We start from the raw sequence: 23,946 nt of genomic DNA, 5'->3' as shown, positions 1-23,946 counted from the left end.
CACACCAAACAGCTCATTATCAACAAATTCACCCAACAAGCTCCAAAACAATCTCCAACAAGCTCCAAAACAATCTCTCTTATATCCAATACAATCTCTTACATCCACTCAATCTACCTCACCGCTCCAGCCCCCATAAATCACTCGTCCCATGCTCACCAGATCGCTCAAACCTAAGCAGATCCTTGATCTCCACAGCACAAACTCTCCAAAACCGCACCTCACCTGCTATACCCAAACAAGGAAAACAAGAAAAGCCATGTGCGGTGAGTTTCATGCACTGCAACGTAAGGGAACTTAGGTTCTTGTTGTCCCACCACCTAATCAAAATATCAGAAGTGAGTTCCATGCACTCCAATGTCAGGGAACTTGGATTTTAGTTTTCCTGCCACCTAACCTAAATATCATTGATTGCAGATAGACCTAAAGAATAAAACTCAATTCTGATGGGTCAATTGCCAAATACAAAGTGAGAGTTGTAGCTCAGGGGTTCAAACAAATGCAAGATATCGATTACAATGAAACTTTATCCCGGTTGCGAAACTACCCACAATCAAGATTCTTCTTACAATTGTTCTCTATCAGATGTGGCCAGTGCAGCAAGTCAAACATTTCTACATGGCATACTAGAAGAAACTATATATATATATATATGCAGCAGACACATGGATTCTAATATGCTCAATTTTCTGATCAAATGTGATTCCATAACTATCTATGGCCTCAAACAAGCACCGGGGCATTGGTACACCACTCTTTCTCAAAAGCAAAGGGAATAAAATGAGCACAGTTGATCCCTCCCCATTAATCTATGTGGATGATATATTCACAAGCAAAGATTCCTCAGCAATCTCCACAATCATACAAGACCAAAGATCAGCATTCCAATTCAAAAAGCTTGGGGAAGTAAAAACCTTCTTGGGAGGTCACAGACGGCACTATCTCAAAAGATACTTCTTGAATCAAAAGGCATACATAAGCTCTCTTCAACAACAACTAGGCATAACAAACTACAAACCTATAACCACTCTGACACCTCACCAGTTGAAACCTGACACAATTTCTCAGAAGAATACCCTAATACCAACCAATATTGCCAATTGGCTGATTCCTTGCAATTTCTCATCATTATAAGGCCAAATATAGCCTTTCAGTCTACTAACTATGCCGGCATATGCACAAACCTCTCTTATATCACTTTCAGCTCATTAAATGCCTAATACGCTACCATAGAAGCTATTTGGACTAGGGTTGGGCTGGAAACTTTGATGATCGCAGATCCACGCCAGGATTTTGCTCCTTCTTAGGCAACAACCTCATCTCCTAGATTGTTCATAAGCAAAGGCCTATTGCACAATTATCTACTGAAACCAAACACAGGGCCTTAGTTGTTGCAACTCCGGATATAATTTGGCTCGGACAACTTCTCCAAGAGTTTCACATTCTCATAGCTGCGACAACACATATCCACTGTGACAAAACTTTAGCCATTGCAATCACCCTCAACACGATCTTCCATGCTCGCACTAAGCGTATTGAGATTGACATCATTTTGTTCGTGATGATGTATCCTCAAAAGCTATTCAAGTACAGCATATTGCCGCACAAGATCAAACACTATATATCCTCACTACATGTTTGCCACAAACCAAATTCACAACTACGCACCAAGCTGACAATCCCTTCACTAGATTGTGATCTGAGGGGAGGTAACGATCGACCCTATAGCTGTAACCGAAACCTAAGCACTGCAGGATATCTCACCTCCCTTATCACCATCTGGCTGTCTGGAACCACATCAGGTGCTCCAGGAGTTTCTCTTCATTAGTATATATACAAATTGTTGCATCACCGTATGGTTTTGAAAAAGAATTACCAATGTTCAGCATGACATGGCTGTGATCCCTGCACTAAATTCTCCTCCGTGCTTTCAGCTTCCACTCTGATTCTCTTCCTGCAGGTTCTCAATTCATACTCCAGTTTAACTTCAACTTTTCTTCTGGTGGGTATAAGCAGAGCAACGTAAGGAAAATATAAGTATGCACTAATTTCCTATGAAAAATCATTTTCCTATGAATTACACTCAATCTTATGAATTACACTCATATGTATACATATACATATGTATACATATATAAAGATAGATACACACATATGTATATCTATGAATTACACTCAATCCAAACAGTAAAGATGAGATTAAAAGAAAGAAAAAATAATCCTTTCCACCAACTCTACAAAAACTAAGCACAGCCTCAAGGATCGCTTGGATCGAAGAAAAGCGAATGAAATTATGTAATTTTCCAAAAAATTATAGGTTGGCTATTCATCTCCAACCATTTTAAGCTTTTCAACCGTTTTCATCAGTTCCTATCAAATCCCTCGCATCCAAATAAAGCCATAAGTTCTAGGAAAAAGTAGAAATGCAATATTCGATGAAATTAACAGATTCGGAAAAGGGAATAGTTAATGCCAACTTCATTGGTAGCAGGAAGACACATAAAAATGACTTGGGTGAGGTAGATGATGCAGAATATACAGCGATTGGAGTGAGAAGAACCTGAGGAGAGGGAGAGGCCATGAGAAAGAGAAGGACGCCATTTAGGACGGAGATTCGCCCAATGCTTTGAAAGCTCTCACCGCCGGGATAATGGCGTCCAGGTTTCCTGCTGTGCAGTCGAAAATGGCTTCTTAAACCCTTTGCTCAAATAATTGATAACATTAATCAATTATTAATTAAATAAAATACAATTATTTAAAATTTGACTAAAATAGTTTAAATATTAAATATGTTTTTATCCATAAAGTGGTGTGATAAATATATTGTAAAGTTTGAATAAATTTAAAGTTGAGTTTGTAGTTCATTTTTGTCGAAATTAGAATTCAGTGATGAATTTGAATTACATAATTTATGTAAAATGTTATAGTCAGTTGTTGTATCGAAAAAGATTTATTGTCATTGCAGTTTGCCGCCTCCCTAGCTTAGTTATCGATCATTGTTGTGCTGATCATGGATGTCAGACTCTCATCGGCTAGTTATCAGTCATTGTTGTGTCGAACTTTCATTGCCCCTAAAAAAAATTAAAATACATTATATTTAATATACTTCAAACTAAATAAAAAAATAACATCATGCATTTATTTTAGAGAGAACCTCATTTTGAGCAAACCAAACTGGCCTTAATAATTACATTTAAATTTATCTAATTAAGATTAATTTTGTAACATATAAATTAATTATTAATTAAAAAATTTAATAAAATAAAATAAAATAAACATAAATAATATATAAATTAAAATCGCCATTCTTCTTCCTCTCTGCTCAAAACCATTGCAAACCTTCGCCACAGTCGCCATTAGAGAGCTAGCTGGGAAGGCAACGACGGGATTGCGGCTCACAGAGACCACCTTAACTTCCAAATATCTCATCCTTCCGCTCCGCTCCTGCCAGAAGTCATTGACGAAGGTGAAGCCTATTCACGCCATTCTTCCTCTTCGCTTGTTCCGGATTTAGTACGTCCGCCAATTGACAGAATTCAGTAAGTCCCGGATTTATCAGGAATCGGCATCATTTTGGGATTTAAGGGGGCTCAGGATTTACGGAGGCGTTCTGTGCCGTTTGCCAGGATTTAGCTTAAATCCGGCGTAAGTACTGCTTAAAACCGGCTACCAACAGCCCCTAAGTTCTTCCTCGATGACGACGATAGTGCCGACATCGGAGGAAGATCCTGTAATCGCTGTTGTGCGCTTCACGTCGGAGCTCGCTTGGGCCGACGCAGGTCCGGAGGTAGGGATTCTTCTCCTTCTTTAGTCGATTTCAGTTCGCACGTTGCATTGGTCTGGTTATCTTCCTAGGTTCTGTCAAACTCTGCAGAAAGATTGTTTCTTCACTGTTTTTAACTGCAATTTTTGTGCCTAATAAGTTTATGTTGAAATGGTTTTAGGTTTTCCTTCATAAGCATGTTCAAGATGCTCGATACTCATTTCGTGTTCTCGATAGCTTAAGCAACACCATTAGCTCATTAGGTATTTGATAATTAGAGGGTTTTCTGATTGAGTGTTCCTACATTTTCATCTTGGGCTAAAGGATATGTCACTGTTCTATATTTGTATTGATGATTAATTTGCTATTTTTCGGAGCTTTTTTAGCAATTAATTATAGAAATTTATCTACTTCTTTGTGATTTCTTAGGTGGCAGAACCTCAGGTTGCCAGGCTATGCATTGAGGCTCAAGAATGCATGGTGATGGGTAGGTGGGTGGATTTGGTTTCTCTTATGCTTACTTCAGCCGAGCTTATAACTTCAAGAGTCTCTGAGAAAGGTACAATTTTTTAGAATCCTTAGTTTTATTATTGGGGCAGTTAGATACATAGCACACAATTCTTATGTATTTACATATCTCACTCTTAAAATTTCATATTTGAGCATAGCGCTGAAATTCTTAATATAAACTAAAAATAGCACTATTACTACCTTTTTAAAAGTAAAATACACTCTTTTCATGCATAGGCTTACATCATGAAAGTGCCATGTCATGTAATATGAAAGTTTAGGTGCGAGGTATGTAAATAAATAAGATTTATGTGCATGATATGTACATTTCCCTAGCATTTTATATGTTATGGTCATTTTCTATTGATGGGGCCTAGTAGTTTGGATCTAATTGTATCATGCTCTTATAGGTTTCATTCATGTAATATGCACAGTGCACATAATCTACAGCGTAATATGAACAATGCACATAATCTGCCGCGTAATATGCATGTATTGTAAATCTTATTGTTACAACGCTAAATTTATGGGTCTGAAGCATACTATATGTTTTTTTTCCTACTCTTGGTGATTGATTCCTTTTAGTCTTATAACTCTTCAGTTTTATTATGGCCATATAACATAGAGTTGAGACCATGTGATGCTTCTATTTCGAGCAATTAGCAGCGAGGGATTGATTAATGCAATTGAAAATTTCATCGCATATTTTTATCTAAGGGCATTTACATACATGGCACACAATTTTTATGTATTTACATATCTTACACCTAAAATTCCATATTTACACACATAACTCTCGAATGATCAATATCACATAAAAAGTAGCGCTATTATCACTTTTTTAAAAATGAAATGTACCTTTTTATGCATAGTTTTAAAGCACCAAAATGTTTTGTATGTAAAAATGAAAGCTTAGTTGCGAGATATGTAAATACTTAAGAATTGTGTGCTACGTATGTAAATTTCCCTTTTATCTTTTAAAGAAGAAAGCCATATATTTGTATTTCCTTTCATAATCTATTGTAAAAAATATTGAGGCATTTGGTTTCTTACATCAGATTTCGAGTGCACCTTCACCGTCATATGTACCCTTGCAACAAGAGCTGGTAGTTCAGATGAAACATTGGAGATAGTAAAGCTTATTTCAACTAAGATAATCGACCACCCAAATGACAAACCCGCTCTACGCTTGAAGATGTAAGAGGAAGATCTATTACTTTTTATTTTGGTACTCGTACCAGAATTCTTTACTTATAAATTTACATTTTCTTTTACAAACAGTTTGTTCAATCTGTACAATCTGTTAGAGGATCCTTACAGCAGGTTCTTGGTTTACAAAAAAGTGCTAACTTTGGCAGCTAATGGAAAGGTGACTGAGAGCATCATTCCTTCATTTAAGTTGATCGATAGTTTTCTACAAGAATGGAATATTGGAAAAGAGGATCAGAGAGAGCTTTTTTTGGCCATCTCTAACATTTTAAAGGATAGTAAAAAGTACGTATGAAAATTTTATTTTAGTTTGCAACTTTTTTATATGAATGATTTGGTTTGCTATGTCTGTTTGTATGATTATTAACATTAGATGATATATTTTTTCTCCTTTGCAGCACATGCAAAGAATCCTTTGTCATCTTGTCTAAGTACTTAACTACCTTTTCCACTGAGGAAGCTCTTGCAATGAATGAGGAAAAAGAGGAAGCTGTCCGAGCTATAACAGAGTTTGTGAAGTCTCCAGACATCTTTGAGGTACCATAGAAGCTAAGCCCTTATTGCATGTGGGTGTCCATTTCCGAGGTTCCTAAGTTGAAGGTAGATACACGAAATTTTAGAAAACTATAATGTGGTAAAACAATGCCCTCTTTACAATAGAAAAATAAGAGTAACATCCACAGTTATTTGCTTTGAAATCAGTTGTTGGGGTATATATAAAATTTAAAACGATCGACGACGAAGTGAAAAATAGCACGAGAAAAATTCACACCAGAAAAAAACACACAGATTTACGTGGTTCGGCAAATTGCCTACATCCACGGAGTTGCAGAGGATTTTACTAATTGAGGAAATTTACACCAGTTTAATCACAACGCCAATTACAGAATTTCTCACTTGCTTTTTCTCTTTACACCAAGATTCACCCAAGAACAAGAACACCGAAGAAGAAGAAAAATATACAAGAGAAAACTTGTTTCTCTTCTGCCACAAGTCACCAAGAGGAACACCTTCTTCACTATCTTCTTCTTCCTTCTTCTGCTTCCCGTAAGTCTCAAGAAGAATCAAAGGAGAAATCTCCTTTCTGACTTCACCGCTTGTCTTCAACGCAAATCCTTCCTTCCTGTCTTCAACGCAAGAACGAAATCATTCCTTCAACGTTAGCAGAAACTCGCGCAGAGGGAGCAGAGAAAGAGAGTTCATGTTTCGCAAAACAAGAGATAGTTGAGGCTTCAGTTTTGCGAATATATGTGAACCGAACCTGACGTGGAGCGGGAGATGTTCGCGTAATGGAAGGGAGGCGGGAGCAGTTGCTGGCGAAGAGACGCAAAGCTTCGCGCGGGCGAGATCGCGGAGCGGGATCGTGAACAAGGACCGCAAATCGTCGCGATTGGGTACGTGAAGGCCGAAGCGGGTGCGGGAGATCGCGATTCACGATCGGAGTGCGGCCTCCAGCGCCTAACACTACCATAAGGGCATTGATAGGCATATAATTAAGAATCCCTACTTCAACTATTAGGTTTTCCACACATTTTTTTTTGTAGCCGGAAGATGTATGATTTTGATCTTGTCGCTTCAATGCCTAATAGTTACTTTAGACGTCCCATGCTTGTCTCAAATTTAGTAGCCAATTAGTTTTTCAGACTAAAAGATGTCTTTTATGATGATCATTTCAGATGCTAAACTAATCAAGGCAATTATGTTTCTTTTTTATCCGTTTTTGGAAGAGTGGGAACCACGTTACTTTGTTGAAAAACTGGGTTATTGGGTTATTGGGTTTTAGTTGTGGGGTGTATTATCATAATCATGCTACGCATAGGGTGACTGTGTTCTTTGTCCCCTTCTTCGGAAGGCTGGGTTATTGGGTTTTAGTTGTGGGGTGTATTATCATTCATGTAGAAAAACTTGTTTTTGTGTGAGATGTACATCTTGACAATTTGGGGCCGAAGGAAGTAATGAGTACAATCGGGTTTGATACCATTTTGTACATTGTTGGTTGAAATATGGTTTTTTGTAAAAACCAGGGACATTTTTTGAAATGAGGCTTTTTAAGTATGGCATTGTTGTTCCTTTCTCGTAAGATATGATGCTGTCATCATTTTCTTAGGTTCGTTCATAGATTGCGATAACCGTTTTAGAATAAAGAAGAACACAATAATCCCATTGCTGTGATAGCATGCTAAGCAAAGAGAAGGGAAGATAACAGTAAAGTATTTACATCCTATTGCACAGAATACTGTGTATTTCTTCCATTACAACTGCTGAAACATAAACAAAAGGCAAGGTTTTATTCGGAAAATTTTTTTAAACTTGCTCAGCTATTGCAATGAGAAATTAATTTGGAACCAATATAATAATACTATCCATCTTTCCCAACTACTCATATCAAAAATAAGGAAGGAATGGCTTACATGAACATTATTATCTTCTTTTTTCCCCTTAAAAAGTCCAACACTGTATTTCTGAAGGTCTGATTTAAAAAGTACTCCCTTCATGACTTGCACAATTGTTCTTGATAAATAATAGGGGCATTTACGTCATACCATCAAATTCTTATGTATTTATATGTCTAACACCTATACTTTATTTTTCACATTTATATCACCAAAATCTTTCACAGCACATGAAAAAGATCAAATTTTTATATGAAAAAAAATGAAATACATCTTTTTATGTGTAGCTAAGTTGGCATATTTGTAAAAGTTGAAGTTTAGTTGTTACATATGTTGATACATAGGAATTAAGTGGTATGCATGTAAATCTTTGATCTTGTATTTTGATTTCTTGAATAATGTAACAATTAGACTGACAAAAGCGACTTGTAGAAATTATGCCTCTCCCATAGATAGTATTTGTCTTAAAAAAAGTTGAGTTTTAATGACCGAGCAATCTATAGAGCATTGTTTTTATTGCAATTTTTGTGGACAAGCATTGTTTTTCTTTTGCTTTATTTTGTTTTCCAACAATATATTTCCTTTGCTGTTCTATAGTATCTTATAGTTATCTATTCTACCAATCCAAATAGTTGGTATATGTTGATGATTCCTAATATTTAATATGTTTTTAACGGGTTAAACTTTAAAATGGTCCCCTAACTATTTATATGTAACCAATTTAGTCTTAGAATATCAAATTTTGTCAATTTAGTCTCCCGGCACTTTTTATCTCAATTTCTAGGTAAGGGATTATTTTGGATTTGCATAGTCAAGGGGCTAAATTAGAGAAATGTTATATTGAAGGACTAATAGTCGCACAAGAATAGTTGAGGGACTATTTTAAGGTTTAGGGACATTTTATATGCATACCACATAATTCTTATGCATTTACATACCTAATGCCTAATCATTTATATATATTTAAATGCACACCGCTCAAATATTTAACATCACATCAAAAGTACCATAATCACTACTTTTTAAAAGTGAAATTCACCTTTTCATGCATAGACATATACCACCAAGGTGCAATAAGATATCAAACTTTGGGTGTTAGATATGTATATACAAAAGAATTCTATGGTATTTATGTAAATTTTTCTGAGACTAATTCCATTGCTAACTATTTTACCAACATCAAATTTAGTATTCCTGATTTACTTGCAGTGTGACCTGCTAAATATGCCTGCCATTGCACAATTGGAGAAAGATGAGAATTATGCTTCGGTTTATCAGCTACTAGAGATTTTTCTCACTGGTAGACTTGATGCCTACTTAGATTTCCATGCTGGAAATTCAGCCTTACTGAGGAGCTATGGTATAATAATAAATTACTAAATGCAAATTTATTTAGAATAACCTTATTGCTCTAAAGGTTCCATATAGGTCTGGTTCATGAGGAATGCATTACAAAGATGAGATTGATGTCTTTGATAGATTTAACCAGTAATGAATCTGGTGAAATTCCTTATACTGAAGTTGTGGAGGCTCTTCGGGTAACTTGCATTCTCTTTTTGCCCCTTGTCTAATATTTTATTTCATACAAATTGCCGATTATTTTTTTTTGCAGATCAAGGATGACGAGGTAGAAGGCTGGGTTGTTAAAGCAATAATGTCGAATGTTCTGGACTGTAAGATGGATCAAATGAATCAAGTTGTACTTGTGAGGTCCGTTAGTTGCTTATATGCACATTTTACTCATGGGGCATTTCAATACATACCACCCAATTCCTATTCATTTACATATCTAACACCTAAACTTTACCCTTTTTTTTATTTTTATACCACTCAAATCTTTCATATCACTTAAAAATTATCACCATTTTCATGCATAGGTAAAAATTGAAGTTTAGGAGTTTGAATTGTAGATACACAGGAATTGAGTGGTATGTATGTAAATCTTTCTTTACTCATTTTAATGTGCTTGAGCTTGTGAATGAATGAGTCTACAAATATGAAAGCTACTTGTTTTTCCAGTCCTTAAATAGGATATCTATCGCGTCTCATGCAGTCGGCGGACAGAACGGGTATTTGGCATCTCACAGTGGCAAGCACTTCAATCCAAACTATGGAAGTGGAGGGTAAGTTTCTTCTTCCCTTAGATTAATATCATGCTCATTTTTCACCTTCCTTTAATAAGTTATCATCTTACATGCATAGATAAATGAGCCATATTATGTTGAATCTTCATGGAAACTATGCATGCAATTCCAATGTTTAGGCACTTGATTTTATTAAGGAATTTTTGCATACTTTGCACACAATTCTTATGTGTTTACATATCTCACATCTAAACTTTCATATTTATATACATGGTACTTTGGTGTTTTAAACCGGTGCATGAAAAGATATATTTCACTTTTAAAAATGGTAATAGTGATATTTTGATGTGATATTAAAGATTCTGAGTGCAATGTGTGTGAATATGAAACTTTAGGTGTGAGATATGTAAATACGGAAGAATGATGGGCTATGTATGTAAATGCCCCTTTTATAAAAAGATGATAAATTATGCTTGTAATTTTGGACCTTTCTAATCAAAAGTAATACTCTTTCACCCATTCAAGTTCACTCATTTTTAACACCACCTCTGAGTTGATTTACCATCATCTCCATATATATTAAGTTTTAATATATAGCATGCCATTTTGACCTATTTGTGGAACTCTCAGTATGGTAAATATTGTTTTATGATAAATTATTTCTTCATCAAAGTTGTCCCTCTAATGCAACCCTTACTTTCTGATCCTTTATTTTACATTTTGGATTTTTCTTCTTATGTGACAAATGAACCATGCATGTTTAATTTTTATGATGAACCAATCCTTCATGAAAAGGTTGTCGCCGTGACAATCGAGCTCGAGCTCGAGCACGTGTATTTGGGCCATGAATATACTTCCATATGATTAGGAGTGTAATTGGGCTCAAGCTTGAGCAAACTTAATTGTTTTTCATCTCGGCTTATCAAAGAAACAAGCCATGACTTTTTCTATATGTTTGCTCGTTTATTTATCGAGCCAAACAAAATGTATTTTTTATAAAACTTATTTGAAATCCTCATATAAATTATAGGGGCATTTACATACATACTATCCAATTCCTATGCTACATTTATTATCACGTAAAAGATACCATTATTTTAATTTTAAAAAGTGAAATATAGCTTTAGGTAAGGTGGCATAGTTGTAGAAATTAAGGTTCAGGCGTTGTATATATATACACATAAGAATTGAGTGGTGTTTATGTAAATATTCCTAAATTATAAAGGTGAACATAGATGGATAGATAGATAGGTAGATAGATAGATGGATATCAAACTGAACAGGATAAAGGCAATAAATGCTTGTGTCTTTCTTGTTCAATAAATAAAGAATACGATCAAAAGCAAAAGACTAGTTTTTTTATTAGCCTTACTTGTGATATATTTAATTGGCTCTACGTTGTTTGAGCTTTTACAATTAATCTTTTTCGAAGCAGTTGTCATATGGACTTGATCTCGAGCTGCAGTTAATATATTTAAGGGGCATTTAACATACCCTACATTTACATATCTAACAGCTAAATTTTCCCAATTCTTTCATATCACATAAAAAAACTACCATTTTAACTTTTAAGAAGTAAATTACATCTTTCCATGCCTAGGTAGGATGACATGTATGTAAAAATTAAATTTTTGGTGTTAGATATGTAAATACATAGGAATTCAGCAGTATGTATGTAAATCCTCCATTTAAACATTGCATTTACTTTCATGTGATAAATGAGCCATATGATTTTGAAATTTTATTATCAATTCTTCATGAAATAGCCGTTCCCTTGACAATTTGGAGCTGCAATTTATACATATATAGGCTATACATATCCTAGCATGTGATGGGCTCGGCTCTTTAGTTTTTTTTAAATGTCTAGCATCTAAAATTTACTTTTTACATTTAAAATACCACTATTTTTACTTTTAAAACGTGAAATGCACCTTTCATGCATAGGCAAAATGACATTTATATATATGCGCCGTGTACTCAGATCAGTTAGTCGGACATCTCCTTGTCAGTTGTAAATCCTCTTTAGTATGGGATTCAATTCCCCCTAAGCGTAGGGCCGCAGATTCAGTAAACATGCATAGGATTAGTCAATTTTCTTTATGTCTGAACCAAAGGGTAAAGAATATGTATGCTTTTATTTGACACAATACAATTTGAACTGATTCACTTTATCCATTCACTATAATTCATTGACAAAGAGAAGGATGCTTTCTTATATATTGAATATCATATTAGAAATTTTATTAGTATAATTAGTTATTTAAGAGTTATCAAAATTACGTATTTATTTCAATTGTCTATTAGTGACAGATAAGCAATTTGAATTACATTGTTGTGATTAAGTATTGATTTTCTAAAATCTTAATTCATAGTTCTAATATTACTCCCAGTGGGATCAATATTTAGGACTCCATTAGAGCCCTATATTACTTGAGCGATACGTATACTTGCGTTGATAAGTGTGACTTTACCATTATTGAATATTTTATATATACATCTTTATCAAATCTATAACTGTTATTAAGTTTTGGTGCTGTTGCTGAGGAATTAAATCTTCTAGCAGTAGTATTAAATGCTTGTATTTTTAAGCATATATAAAGTCACTGTCAGTATTTTATTTGTCATCCCTGCAAAGCAGAGTTAGCACACTTTAATAACATACAAAGTAGATCTAAGGTGGCATTTCATTTGTCATTCTTGCAAAACATATTTAACATGTTTTGCTCAATGTAAATATGTTTATTGTTTATTTCTATTATTATTATTTTTTTATTTAGGACAACCCGGTCAAGATGCCCATGGCCTTCCATCGTCCTAGGGCTGTTAGGTTCCTCATCTATTTGGCCTTCCATCGTTCTATTAATTCAGACTCTATTTAAGTTGATATGGGTGGTTAACCTAAGTTAGGTTGAGTTAAACCAAGTTGGTTTGAGTTTTTCCGAGTTTGATCGGGTTAACTTAGGTTGAGTTCTGGTTGATTTAGGTTAACCCGGGTTAGGCTGGATTAACCTAAGATGAATGTTTAGTTGGCTTAAGTTGATTCGAGTTTGGTCGGGTCGACCCAGATTGTTTCAATTGATCAAGCCTAGGTCGGATTATACTTGAATTAGGTTTGATGGTTCGAGTCAGTTTAGGTCCAATTTGGATTAGACCTAAGTTGGATTAAGTTAGAGCTTGATTGAGTCAAGTCTAGATTAGATTAGACTTGAATTTGGTTAAGTTAAGTCTAAGTTGGGCTAGATTTGAACTAATTTTAGTTAAGTTCAGATTAGGACCAACCAGGGTTAGACTTAAGTTGGGTTTGAGGTTGGGTTTTAGACTGGTTGGGGTTGACTCGAGTTATTTTAATTGATTTGGGTCAGCTCGAGTTAGGATATATTGATCTTATTTATTTGAGTTGATTTGGGTTAACTCGAGTTGTTTGAGTTTATTTGGTTAGCCCGATTTAGGTCGGGTTGACCCGAGTTGTTTTAGTTGATTTGGGTTAGCCCGAGTTAAGTCGGGTTGAATCGAGTTATTTTAGTTGATTTGGCTTTACCCAAGTTCGGTTGTGTTGACCGTAGTTACTTTAATTGATTTGAGTTAGCTCAAGTTAGGTCGGGTTGACCCGAATTATTTTAGTTGATTTTGGCTAACCCGACTTAGGTCGGGTTGATTTGAGTTGTTTTAGTTGATTTGGGTTGACCCGAGTTAGGTGGGGTGGACTTGAGTTTTTTTTAAGCTGATTTGGGTTAACTCAAGTTAGGTCGGGTTGACCGAGCTGCTTTAGTTGATTTGGGTTGGCTCGAGTTTGGTCGGGTTGACCCAAGTTTATTTTAAGTTGATTTGGGTTAACCCAAGTTAGGTCGAGTTCACCCAAGATTGTTTAAAGTTGATTTGGGTTAAACCGAGTTAAGTCAAGTTAACCAAAATTTGTTTTAAGTTGATTTGGGTTAACCCGAGTTAGGCCAAGTTGACTCGAGTTATTTTAAGTTGATTTGGGTTGACCCGAGTTAGGTCGGGTTGACCTGGGATTGTTTAAAGTTGAACTAGGTCAAAATTGGGTTAGACCTAAGCTGGGTTCAGAGTTTGGTTACGTTAGGTCCAATTTAGGTTAGATCTAGGGTAAGTTTAAAGTTTAAATTCAGTTAAGCCAGGTTCAGTTTGGGCTAGATCAAACCTTAGGTTTTAGAATTGGGTTTAGTTGAGTCAAGGTTTGAATTGGGCAAGGTCCATTTTGGTTAGACCTGAGTCGGATTTAAAGTTGAGTTTAATTTGGATGAGGTCTAAATTGGGGCTTGGCCTAATTTAAGCTTGAAGTAGCTTATGTTGAACCTAGATTAATCTTAAGTTCGAATTGAATTGGGTTAGACCAAGATTGAATTTAAGAGTGGTTCATAAAGGGGGCTTCATGACTTTGACCCTCGTAGTGTCTTCATTGGGAAGTGATCTTAGGGTATCCTAGATTGATTTTCATGTTCAACTTAGGATTCAGAGACAACTTGGGGTGAAATGCAAAATTTGTAATTTTACAAATTTACCCATAGTATTCTAATTACATTTTTAAATTTTCAGAGGTGAAAATATTTATTTTAATGCATAAGGTTATTACTTAAATTTTTCTTTTTAAATTTCATTGTAGTTTAAATTTTTCTGACTTCTATTTTGTTTTTTAAGTAGGTCCTTTGACTTTGGAAAAATCAGAGAATATCCCTAAAGAAATAGGGATTAATCCCTGAAATTTTATATTTTTATATTTTATATTTGATTTTTAATAATTAAAATACTCTATAGAGCATCTAATTAATAAAAAAATAAATATAAGTTAATTATTTATATTTATATTTTTATTATTTTATCCTCTGTTCATAAAGTCCATAGGTACTTTTTACTTTATTTTTGCGATTTTTCTTTACAAAATTATGAATTCTTGAAGTTGAAATGTATTTTCTAGATTTATTTAATTCGAAAAATCCAGTTTTTTTCTCACTTAAGCACGTTGGCGCCGCATCAGCCTCGTACACGTCGAACTCCCACGCATCTGCTGCCTATGCTCTACGTAGACTTCAAGTAATTTATTTTTTTGCTATAAAAAAATGAGATGCATAAGTAAAGTGACACTTATGTATAATATTTAGAAAATACACCATGCTTATTGGTATGAATAAGTTGGAGATACAATTCTTGTGCTGGATAATGCCATCTTGTTCCTGAACTTTAGCTATTTGTGAGCTTCTTTGCATGTGTGGGTATGAACTTCTATTTTGTGAAAGGTGTGCTGAATATACATGGTGTGCTTGTGTACATTATGTGCATTAATATAGCCAAAATGAGCTTGCCTTGTCTTTTGTGAGCTTCTTTTGTATGCCTGATATTAGTTTGTTGAGTTTCTAGTGTGTATTGGTTTGTTGGGCCCTCTGTTCTTTCCAGCGAGATAGCGACCAACAACAATAGACAATGTTGGGCTATTATTTAAAGTGTTGGATTCGAATTTAAACCACTTTTGCTCAATAGAAAGAGCAAAACAACAAGACCACATAAGCTTTTATTTTTTAAACTTATATATAATTTTTTTTTTAAAGTAAAACAAGCCAAAAACGATCGAACAAAAGGATTTTTCGTGTTCAACTCGTTTATAGTTGGAGTTTAAAGAATGAGTCAAACACAAGCTACTTATCGAGGCGAACACGAGTTGCTCACAAAAAACAAGCTTTTTTGATAGCCGTACTTCCAATATCCACACACACAAAGTAAAAGCTGCCAATTCATTTTTTACAGTTCAATTGACAAACACACATACTAATAATGTTGACCCTTAGCAATAGATTCAACAACAAAAGGAAAAAGAGGCATTTACTTGCATACCACCCAATTTCTATATATTACATATCTAAGACCTATACTTCATTTTTTTTTTTACATTTACGCCACCCAAAACTTACATATCACATAAAAAATGCCGTTAGTTTAACTTTTAAAAGTGAAATACACATGCTCAAGCATGGTAAGACGGCACATATGTAAAAATTGAAATTTACGTGTTAAATATATAAATTCATGAGATTTGAGTAGTATGCATTTCAATCTTCCACTATATATATATATATATATATATATCACCTTAATACACTTACCTCCTATAAGAGCAGTCAATCTGAAAGCACAATGAGATTAGATTGATGGGGCATTTACATAAATACCACCCAATTCCCACATCTCTAAAACCTAAATCCCAATGTGAACATTTATACCCCCCACACCTTTCATATCACATAAAAAATACCACCATTAAGTGGCATATGTGTGAAAATTGAAGTATAGGTGTTAGATGTATAAATACAGAGGAATTTGAGTGGTAATGTGCATAAAACTTTCTCAGATTAATGGAGTTTTCATATCCTCTACTGCTTCATCTACAGTTCTGAATTCCTGCTCTGAAATTGAAACATATCTGCTTCCAGTTGCAGCAGCAGAGGGATCCACACTCTCTTTGGGAGGAAATCCCACAAGTCTGGCCAGCAACCACTGATCTATGACTCCACAATTAATTGCATACTTAATCATGTGTTCTAAATACCCCTTGTTGGTGATTAGATGTGGCTGTACTGTAAGCATTCTCATGAGACCTGACAGCATAAAAAAAAATGGGGAACATTTAAATAAGCACCACACAAATCTTATGAATTTATATTTAAAAGAGAAATACACCTTTTGATGCATAAATAAGGTGGTATTCATGTAAATATCAATGTTTATGTGCTAAATATGTAAATCTTCCATAACAAATAGGCACAAGTTAATAGAAGGAATGGCTTAAGCCTGATAAATCCTCATTTTTCATTCATTCAGGGCAAAGTTTTTGAATGGCATCTTTCAATGTTATTTCATGTTTACCAGTTTATCATTTATTTCCATCCTAATATTTTGATATTTATTGGAAGGTTTACATACATACCAGTAAATATACATGTATTTAAATATCTAACAACACCTAAACTTCCTTTTTTTACATATATACATATATGTCACCCATGCATGAAAAAGTGTGTTTCACTTCTAAAAATTTAAAGTTATAAATTTTAATGCATATATTATTTCCTTTTATCTCTAAATAATTAACATGAATTTTAATGTGAAATGAAATATTTGGGTGGTATAATTATGAAAAGTAAACTTTAGGTGTTAGATATTTTATCTCACCTTCTGAAGTACCTTCATTCTACAAATTCAAATCTCCCAGTCAATTTTTCATTACTTATCTTCAATTGATGGTATGGTGACATTAAGCTACTGTCTAGTAATGGATTTAGAGCGAGATTTAACCTAGATGTAGGTTAAATCTTGTAAGACGATCATTTTGGACAAAATAAAACCGAGCATTTGATAAATATGGATTTCACGAATTTCGACCATGAATCCAGGATTTACTAAATCCCACGAATCGGTTGATTTACGAAATTTACAGGATAGAGTTATTGGAATTATCTGGATGTAGGCAAAACTTTCCAAACAATTTTAATGGATTTACACGATTTACAAGATTGCATTGCCAGATAATTTTCGGGATTTAACCCTTTCAAGATTTAGTAAATCATGATTTACAGGATTTACTAAATCCTAATAACTTAAACAATATTCGTTGCCAGACGGCTCTTAAATGTCGCTCATCCGCATGTCGCTCATCTGATGATCCAGTTAGAAGAGTAGATGTTTTAGAATGTCGCTCATCCGATGATCCAGTTAGAAGAGTAGATGTTTTAGATTTTACTAATTTTAAGAAAGGTAGAGGTAGACCTAAAAAGACTTGGACATATTGCCTAAACCGCATTCCCGCTATTCTTTAGCACATGTTCCCTACAATAGTCCGACCTTCCGGTTTCCCGCAGTCCGATTTCCCTGATTCCTTAAGTTACTTGCTTGGCGCCGCCGCTCTGGCTTCCATTTGCGATAGTGAGGACGTCGGGTGGATATATGACCAGGCAGGGGGAGTGTCCAGTGATGGCATCAGACCAACTTTCTATACAGTCAATGAAGTGGTTTATTTAGTGCAGGTGCTTCTGTGGCTGTTTTTGTGTTGGAAGCCCATTAAAGCCATTATCATCCTGTTCAAGATATTTTATTACAGGCCTCCTCCAAAACTTTTTCCTACATCAGACCATCCTCCAAAACTTTTCTTGTATCAGGCCCTCCTCCGGAGCTTTTCCTTACAGTAAGCCCTCCTCTAGAGCCTTTTTTTGTATCAGCCCATCCTCCAGAACTTTTTTCCTGCATCAGACTCTCATCCGAAACTTTTCTGCTGCAAACCCTCTGCTGGAGCTTTCCCAGTAGGTCATCCTCTGGAGCTTTTTCCTGTTTCAGGCCCTCCTCTGGAGCTATCACTGCAGCCGACCATCCTCCTGAATTCTTCCTTAAGCACATCTTCCTCTGAATTCTTTTCCTGCAACAAAATCTACCTCTTGAGTTATTTTTCTGTAACACGTTCTTCTCTGGAGTTTTTCTTGCAACGAGACCTGCCTCTTGAGTTATTGTTTTGCAGGCCATACCCTGTAGTTTTCTTGTTGGTTGTCGACTTCTCTACAAACTCTTCTGCAACATTACTTATAGCAGCCTTCCGTTTACCTATAGACACTGCACGAGGTGCAGTCAAAAGAATCACAATTGCTTATTTCCCTCCAAACTCTTCTGCAACATTATCTGTAGGAGTTTTCTGTCTACCTACAGAAATTGCAGGACCTGCAACCGTTGTTGTCTACTTCCCTTATAACTCCCCTATTACAGTATCTATAGGAGTCTTCCACCTACCTACATGTATTGCAGGAAGTGCAGTCAAAGACAACCGCAACATGGATAAAGACTTCAAGTTTTACTTCTCAGGATCTTCCTCACCTATTGTTTGGAGTTTTCAAATCGAGGTTGAAAATGGTTTTCAACCATGTTTCAACTTGAGAGGGAGTGATATGAGTTAAACTAGGAAATTATAATTTATTCATGTGAGAAATTATGAGGAATAAATTATTTCCTTGGATTAAGGAGTTATTTCCTTTGCTATTTTATATGTATTTCCTTATAGTAGGGGTTATTTCTTTCCTATTTTAGGCTTTCTTTTTTATATTATTTCCTTTTATCTCTAAATAATTAACATGATTTCATTATGGGAGATATTATGCGATATATCTTTCCCTTTCATGTTATTTCTTTTAATTATCTTTCGTATTCTAGGATTTATATAAGCTTATTTACACCCCTTTCATATCAATGAGATTATTTTGGATTCCACTTTATTATGAATTTCAACATGTTCAATCTTCAATTGATGTCCAAACATCAATCTTCTAGTATTATCAATTTATCCTTCCTAATTTTTCTACAACTTCATCTTATCATTTTGCCTTGATATAGTCACTATCATCAAAAGCATTATCGCAATCAATCAAGGTTGACTTTATGAATCTTAATTTTTCATTCATTCTATCGAGTGTACCTTATCTACAATTGTAAATATATTATTTACAAATTATTTTGAATATTTTTTATCAAAATAAAGCCTAAATAGGATCGAGCTCTTACATACCTGCAACAAGAGCGTCCCCAGATACCGACATATCGCTCGTGAAAGGAGTGATAGGAGCATCTTCCATTCCACGAACAAAACCGTTATCATTTATGGTGTAATAATGCACCTTAGAAGTTCCATTTGTCACAAATAGAACTTTGAGATCATCATGCCATAGCTGTTTCACCACCTCGTGCTTATAGTGGGTGAATTTGGATTTCTCGTTGTCTTTTGTATCAAATTTCTCAGTGGGCTCTATCCCACACAAGAATTCTAGCTCCTGTTTTGTTACTTCAATGATATCTGCAGCGTTCCATGCTTCTTCGATGAACAAATTGGTTTCAGTTCTGGATTTCCACAGAGGTAATGGGAGGTTGAGGTCAAAGAAAATAAGCCCTCCATACTTCTTGGAAATCCTAATGGCTTCCATTGTGGTTAATCTTGTGCTTTGTGCTAATAAGGATGAGGAATTGAAATAGAACATCTTCCCCTGCATTCAATATTTGGTTTAGAATAGAAAATGATTAAATCGTTTCAAGTGAAGTGCCAAAATAGTACACCGACTGTTTACATGAGGCTATTTTAATCTCATATTCTATAAAATTTAGGGGCATGTGCATACATACGACCCTATTCTTATGCATTTATATATCTAACACCTAAATTTTACTTTTTATAATTGTACAATCAAAATCTTTCATATGACATAAAATATAGAACTATTATACCCTTTTCATAGATAACGTGACATACATGTAAAAATGAAAGTTTGTCTGTTAGATATGTAAATACATAAGAATTTAAGTCGTATGTATGAAATTCTTCCTTAAATTTATAGGTAACTTAAACAAACAAAACACGTATTTAGATAGGACGATTTTGACACTTAGCTCTTTATTCTAATGAACTGTTGTAGGATACACAAGGCTCTTGATGATAGTAGTCGAAGCATACCTTTTTTCCGAACTCTACTTGTAGTTTTCTTAGAAGCTTCAACAGAAGCCTCATCTTGGACTTTCTCCTTTTCTTCAGTACTTACAATCACATCTGCAGACCGCTGGTCAGAAGGCTCCTTATTAATCATTTTTCTGCTCCGACTTGTTCGTCGATCATTGTTTGGAGAGTTTTCACTGCTTTGTTTGGAAAATGAATCTTGTTGATCAACTAGAGGCTTTTTTTTGGAGAATGCAAGGACGCAACACTTCTTCAATCTCGCACCTCCAAGTCGAAAATTATTACAAAATGCAAGTACCTCACACTGGCTTGAATCAACCCTGTTTGATTGAATCATTCCAAAATTAAAGAACTCGTCATTTAGAGTTGGGACATTCACATCCATACCGCCCAAATCTTATGTATTTATATATCTAAAACCTAAGCTTTACTTTTTACATTTATGCCGCCCAAATCTTTCATATCACAGCAGAAATACCAATATTTTAATTTTTAAAAATGAAATGCACCTTTTCATGCAAAGGTAAGATGGCATATATGTAAAAAATGAAGTTTGTAGATATGTAAATACAGAATTGAATGGTATGAATGTAAATCTTCCTTTCGAGTTACACCAGAATATGCCTTCGGTGAATAGTAGCTGCATCCAAGAAGTTCTGAGTATACTTCTCCGATACAATCAATTGCCATCAATTGCACACACACACACACACACATACACACACACACAGAGAGTTGATGATGAGTCAAAAAAATAAAACCATACAATCATAACATTTATCAAGCATCTTAGATAGAATGTTGAGTTCATGGAGTGCAGGCAAACATCATATTCAAGCGAATAACTTTGAACGAATCAGTTGAGACTAATACGAGTATCCCACCAATAAAACGTTAAACTCTGTTTAGTTTGAAGGAATTGAAAGAGAGTAAATCAAAATCAATATATTAAATAACATTTTTAACTTGAAACCAGTTCACCTTTTACAAATCAGTTCACTTTTAAGGTTGGCAAACTATTTTTTAAGCCGCATAAATCCAATTACAAATTTAAACCCCTTTTCCGACCAATTAAATCTAAAATCCTTATTGAATAACTCTCAAAGGAGGTATAATTTAAGAGTTTACAATGCTCCTCACTATATCCATTCTTCCCCTTCATTAAAATCCTTAATTTTAAAGGAGAAATTTATATACATACCACCCAATTCCTATGTACTTGCATATATAACACCTAAACTTTACTTATAACATTTATATCACCGAAATCTTTCATATCACATAAAAAATATCACTATTTTAAATTTTAAAACGTGAAATACACCTTTTCATGCATAGATAAGGTATTATGCATATAAAAATTGAAGTTTAAGAGTTAGATGTGTGAAAATATAGGAATTGAGTTGTATGTTTGTAAAACTTGCATTTTGAAAATATTTAACAAATAATTTACAAGAAATCAACTAAATTTAACATCTATCAAGCCGAACCATTATCAGGAATATTTTCTAAATAACTTCAAGATTCCTGAATCTAGATTTACAATATTTGGAAAATCCTACTTGCAGACAAGCGGCCACTTTAGTTATTCAAAACAACCCTATAGTTGTAACCGAAACTTAAGCACTGCAGGTGGTATTTTCTCACCTCCCTTCTGCCTAGGACCATATCAGGTGCTCTAGAACTTTCCCTTCATTAGCATATATACACGTTGTTGTATCACTTTATTGCTTTGAAAATGAATTACCAATGTTCTGCATGACATAGCTGTGATCCCTGCTGTAAGTTATCTACTATGCTTTCAGCTTCCACTCTGATTCTCTTTTTGCACGTTCTCATGGTATCAGAGCCCATGTTTCTATCCTAAAAATCTTTCTTTCTCTCTTCAATTATGTTGAAATCTCATTCTTATACTAGAGGAACATAAGTTTTTTCTCCCTCACCCATGGCTGACATCAGGATTCCTCCATCTCTCAGGTTTCTTATGTGCATTATAAAGACAATAACCAATTTTTAGCTTACACTGATAACTATCCTACAGTTAGTCCATCGAAGAAAACTCCGAACTCGAATGGACAACTTTCCCCTGATCCTCATTTCTTCACTTGGGAACTAATTGATCAAAATCTTTCAGCTACAATCTACTCAAACAGTTCACTTTCAATCCTACCACGCATACTCAATCAAAAATCCACAATAGAAATATGGAACATTTTGGCTAGACAGCCTCAGTCCACCAACAGATCCAGAGTAATGCAGCTAAGCAACGAAAACCATTCTCTTTATAAAGAAATTTTCAATGTCCAAATACCTACCATATATCAAGTCTTTAGTAGATAATATTGTAGCAGCTTGTGGTCAAACTGATCAAGAAAACATCATTCTCCACATACTCAATAGCTTGCCGTCCACTTATCATCCTTCAAAACTTTCATCAGAACAAGGATGGAACCAATCAAATTTGATGATCTCTGCTCAGTGCTATGTAGTAAGGAGATAAACATTGCTGCGCAGAACAAACAAAGGAGTCCAACGCAGTTGTCACTGCTCTCTGCTACACAAATACCATAGGGGGCGGCCACAGCAACTCAAGAGGTCATAATAGGAACCCTACTGTCGCAAAAAGAGGAGCTGCTCAAACTAACTTCTAGCACCACCTGTCAAATTTGAGGAAAATATGGCCACAAATTCCAAACAGGATGACTGGATCCTGGACAATGGTGCATCCTCCCATCTCACGACCAATTTCGATAACCTACAGCAAGCAACACCTTACCTTTGCAATGACAACATCCTTAGTTGGAGATGGATCTGCTCTTCCCATCACACACACAGGACAGGGAATCCTCCCTACTTCCCACCATAAGTTGCTGCTTCCTAAACTTACATACTCCCTCATCATGCAAAAACCACTTCTGTCCATCAGTTAACTTCTGATAATAACTGCAAATTATTTTAATAACTTTGGCTTTGTCCTCAAGGATCAAAGGAAAAATAAAGTAATTCTTAAGGTGCACAGTAGAAACGAACCATATCCAATCACAGCTTTTTCAGCAGTCCACGTCACTTCCATCACACTATCTCCACTTTGGCATAGAAGACTCGAACACCCTCACCATGAAGCTACAGTAACCATCTCCAAAACTACGAATTCCTTGGCTATTCCTACTTCAAACTTTTCTTGAAATGAATGTAATTTTGCAAAAAGTCACAAATATCCCTTCTCTCTATATGTTTTTAGATCTAAACTACCATTTGCACTTATTCATTCTAATGTATGGGAGCCATTCCCAACAACTTCTATACAAAGTTATAAATACTATCTATCACTTATCGATGACTACCCAAGGCATTGTTGGATATTTCCAATGTTTACTAAAGCTAAAACCACTACAAAAATCATTTCATTTCATAAATTGGTTCAAAATCAATTTAACACATACTTCAAAATACTATGCATTAATAAGGGAGGCGAATACACCTCAAATAGCCTAACATAAT

General features: G+C 34.9%; 2 protein-coding genes across 4 annotated transcripts; one reads left to right on the top strand and one right to left on the bottom strand.

Annotated features, from left to right (window-relative positions):
* Positions 1 to 3,316: 3,316 nt before the first annotated feature.
* On the top strand, positions 3,317 to 9,999 carry LOC110030026 (eukaryotic translation initiation factor 3 subunit M-like). Of its 3 annotated transcripts, XM_020732578.1 has the most exons (10): positions 3,317 to 3,787; positions 4,193 to 4,322; positions 5,332 to 5,470; positions 5,555 to 5,767; positions 5,881 to 6,019; positions 9,085 to 9,235; positions 9,304 to 9,413; positions 9,488 to 9,585; positions 9,753 to 9,803; positions 9,895 to 9,999. In XM_020732578.1, the coding sequence occupies exons 1-9, from the start codon at positions 3,695 to 3,697 to the stop codon at positions 9,754 to 9,756; spliced, it is 1,077 nt and encodes a 358-aa protein (XP_020588237.1). In that variant the 5' UTR covers positions 3,317 to 3,694; the 3' UTR covers positions 9,757 to 9,803; positions 9,895 to 9,999. The 3 variants fall into 3 exon arrangements, with proteins under 3 accessions (XP_020588237.1, XP_020588230.1, XP_020588225.1); XM_020732571.1 differs by lacking the exon at positions 9,753 to 9,803; XM_020732566.1 differs by lacking the exons at positions 9,488 to 9,585; positions 9,753 to 9,803; positions 9,895 to 9,999 and having other exon boundaries at positions 9,293 to 9,386.
* A 6,061-nt stretch (positions 10,000 to 16,060) lies between these two features.
* LOC110030145 (fructokinase-like 2, chloroplastic) lies at positions 16,061 to 19,981 on the bottom strand (the record flags this gene model as incomplete). Its single annotated transcript, XM_020732731.1, is given in 2 exon segments — positions 16,061 to 16,564; positions 19,510 to 19,981. Coding segments are annotated over 2 exon segments (723 nt in total), but the record flags the coding sequence as incomplete, so codon positions are not given.
* Between the last annotated feature and the right edge of the window lie 3,965 nt (positions 19,982 to 23,946).

The sequence above is a fragment of the Phalaenopsis equestris genome, unplaced genomic scaffold (genome assembly GCF_001263595.1).
Source record: "Phalaenopsis equestris unplaced genomic scaffold, ASM126359v1 Scaffold000002, whole genome shotgun sequence".
Taxonomy (NCBI): domain Eukaryota; kingdom Viridiplantae; phylum Streptophyta; class Magnoliopsida; order Asparagales; family Orchidaceae; genus Phalaenopsis; species Phalaenopsis equestris.
This window is presented reverse-complemented; position numbering and strand designations above follow the sequence as displayed.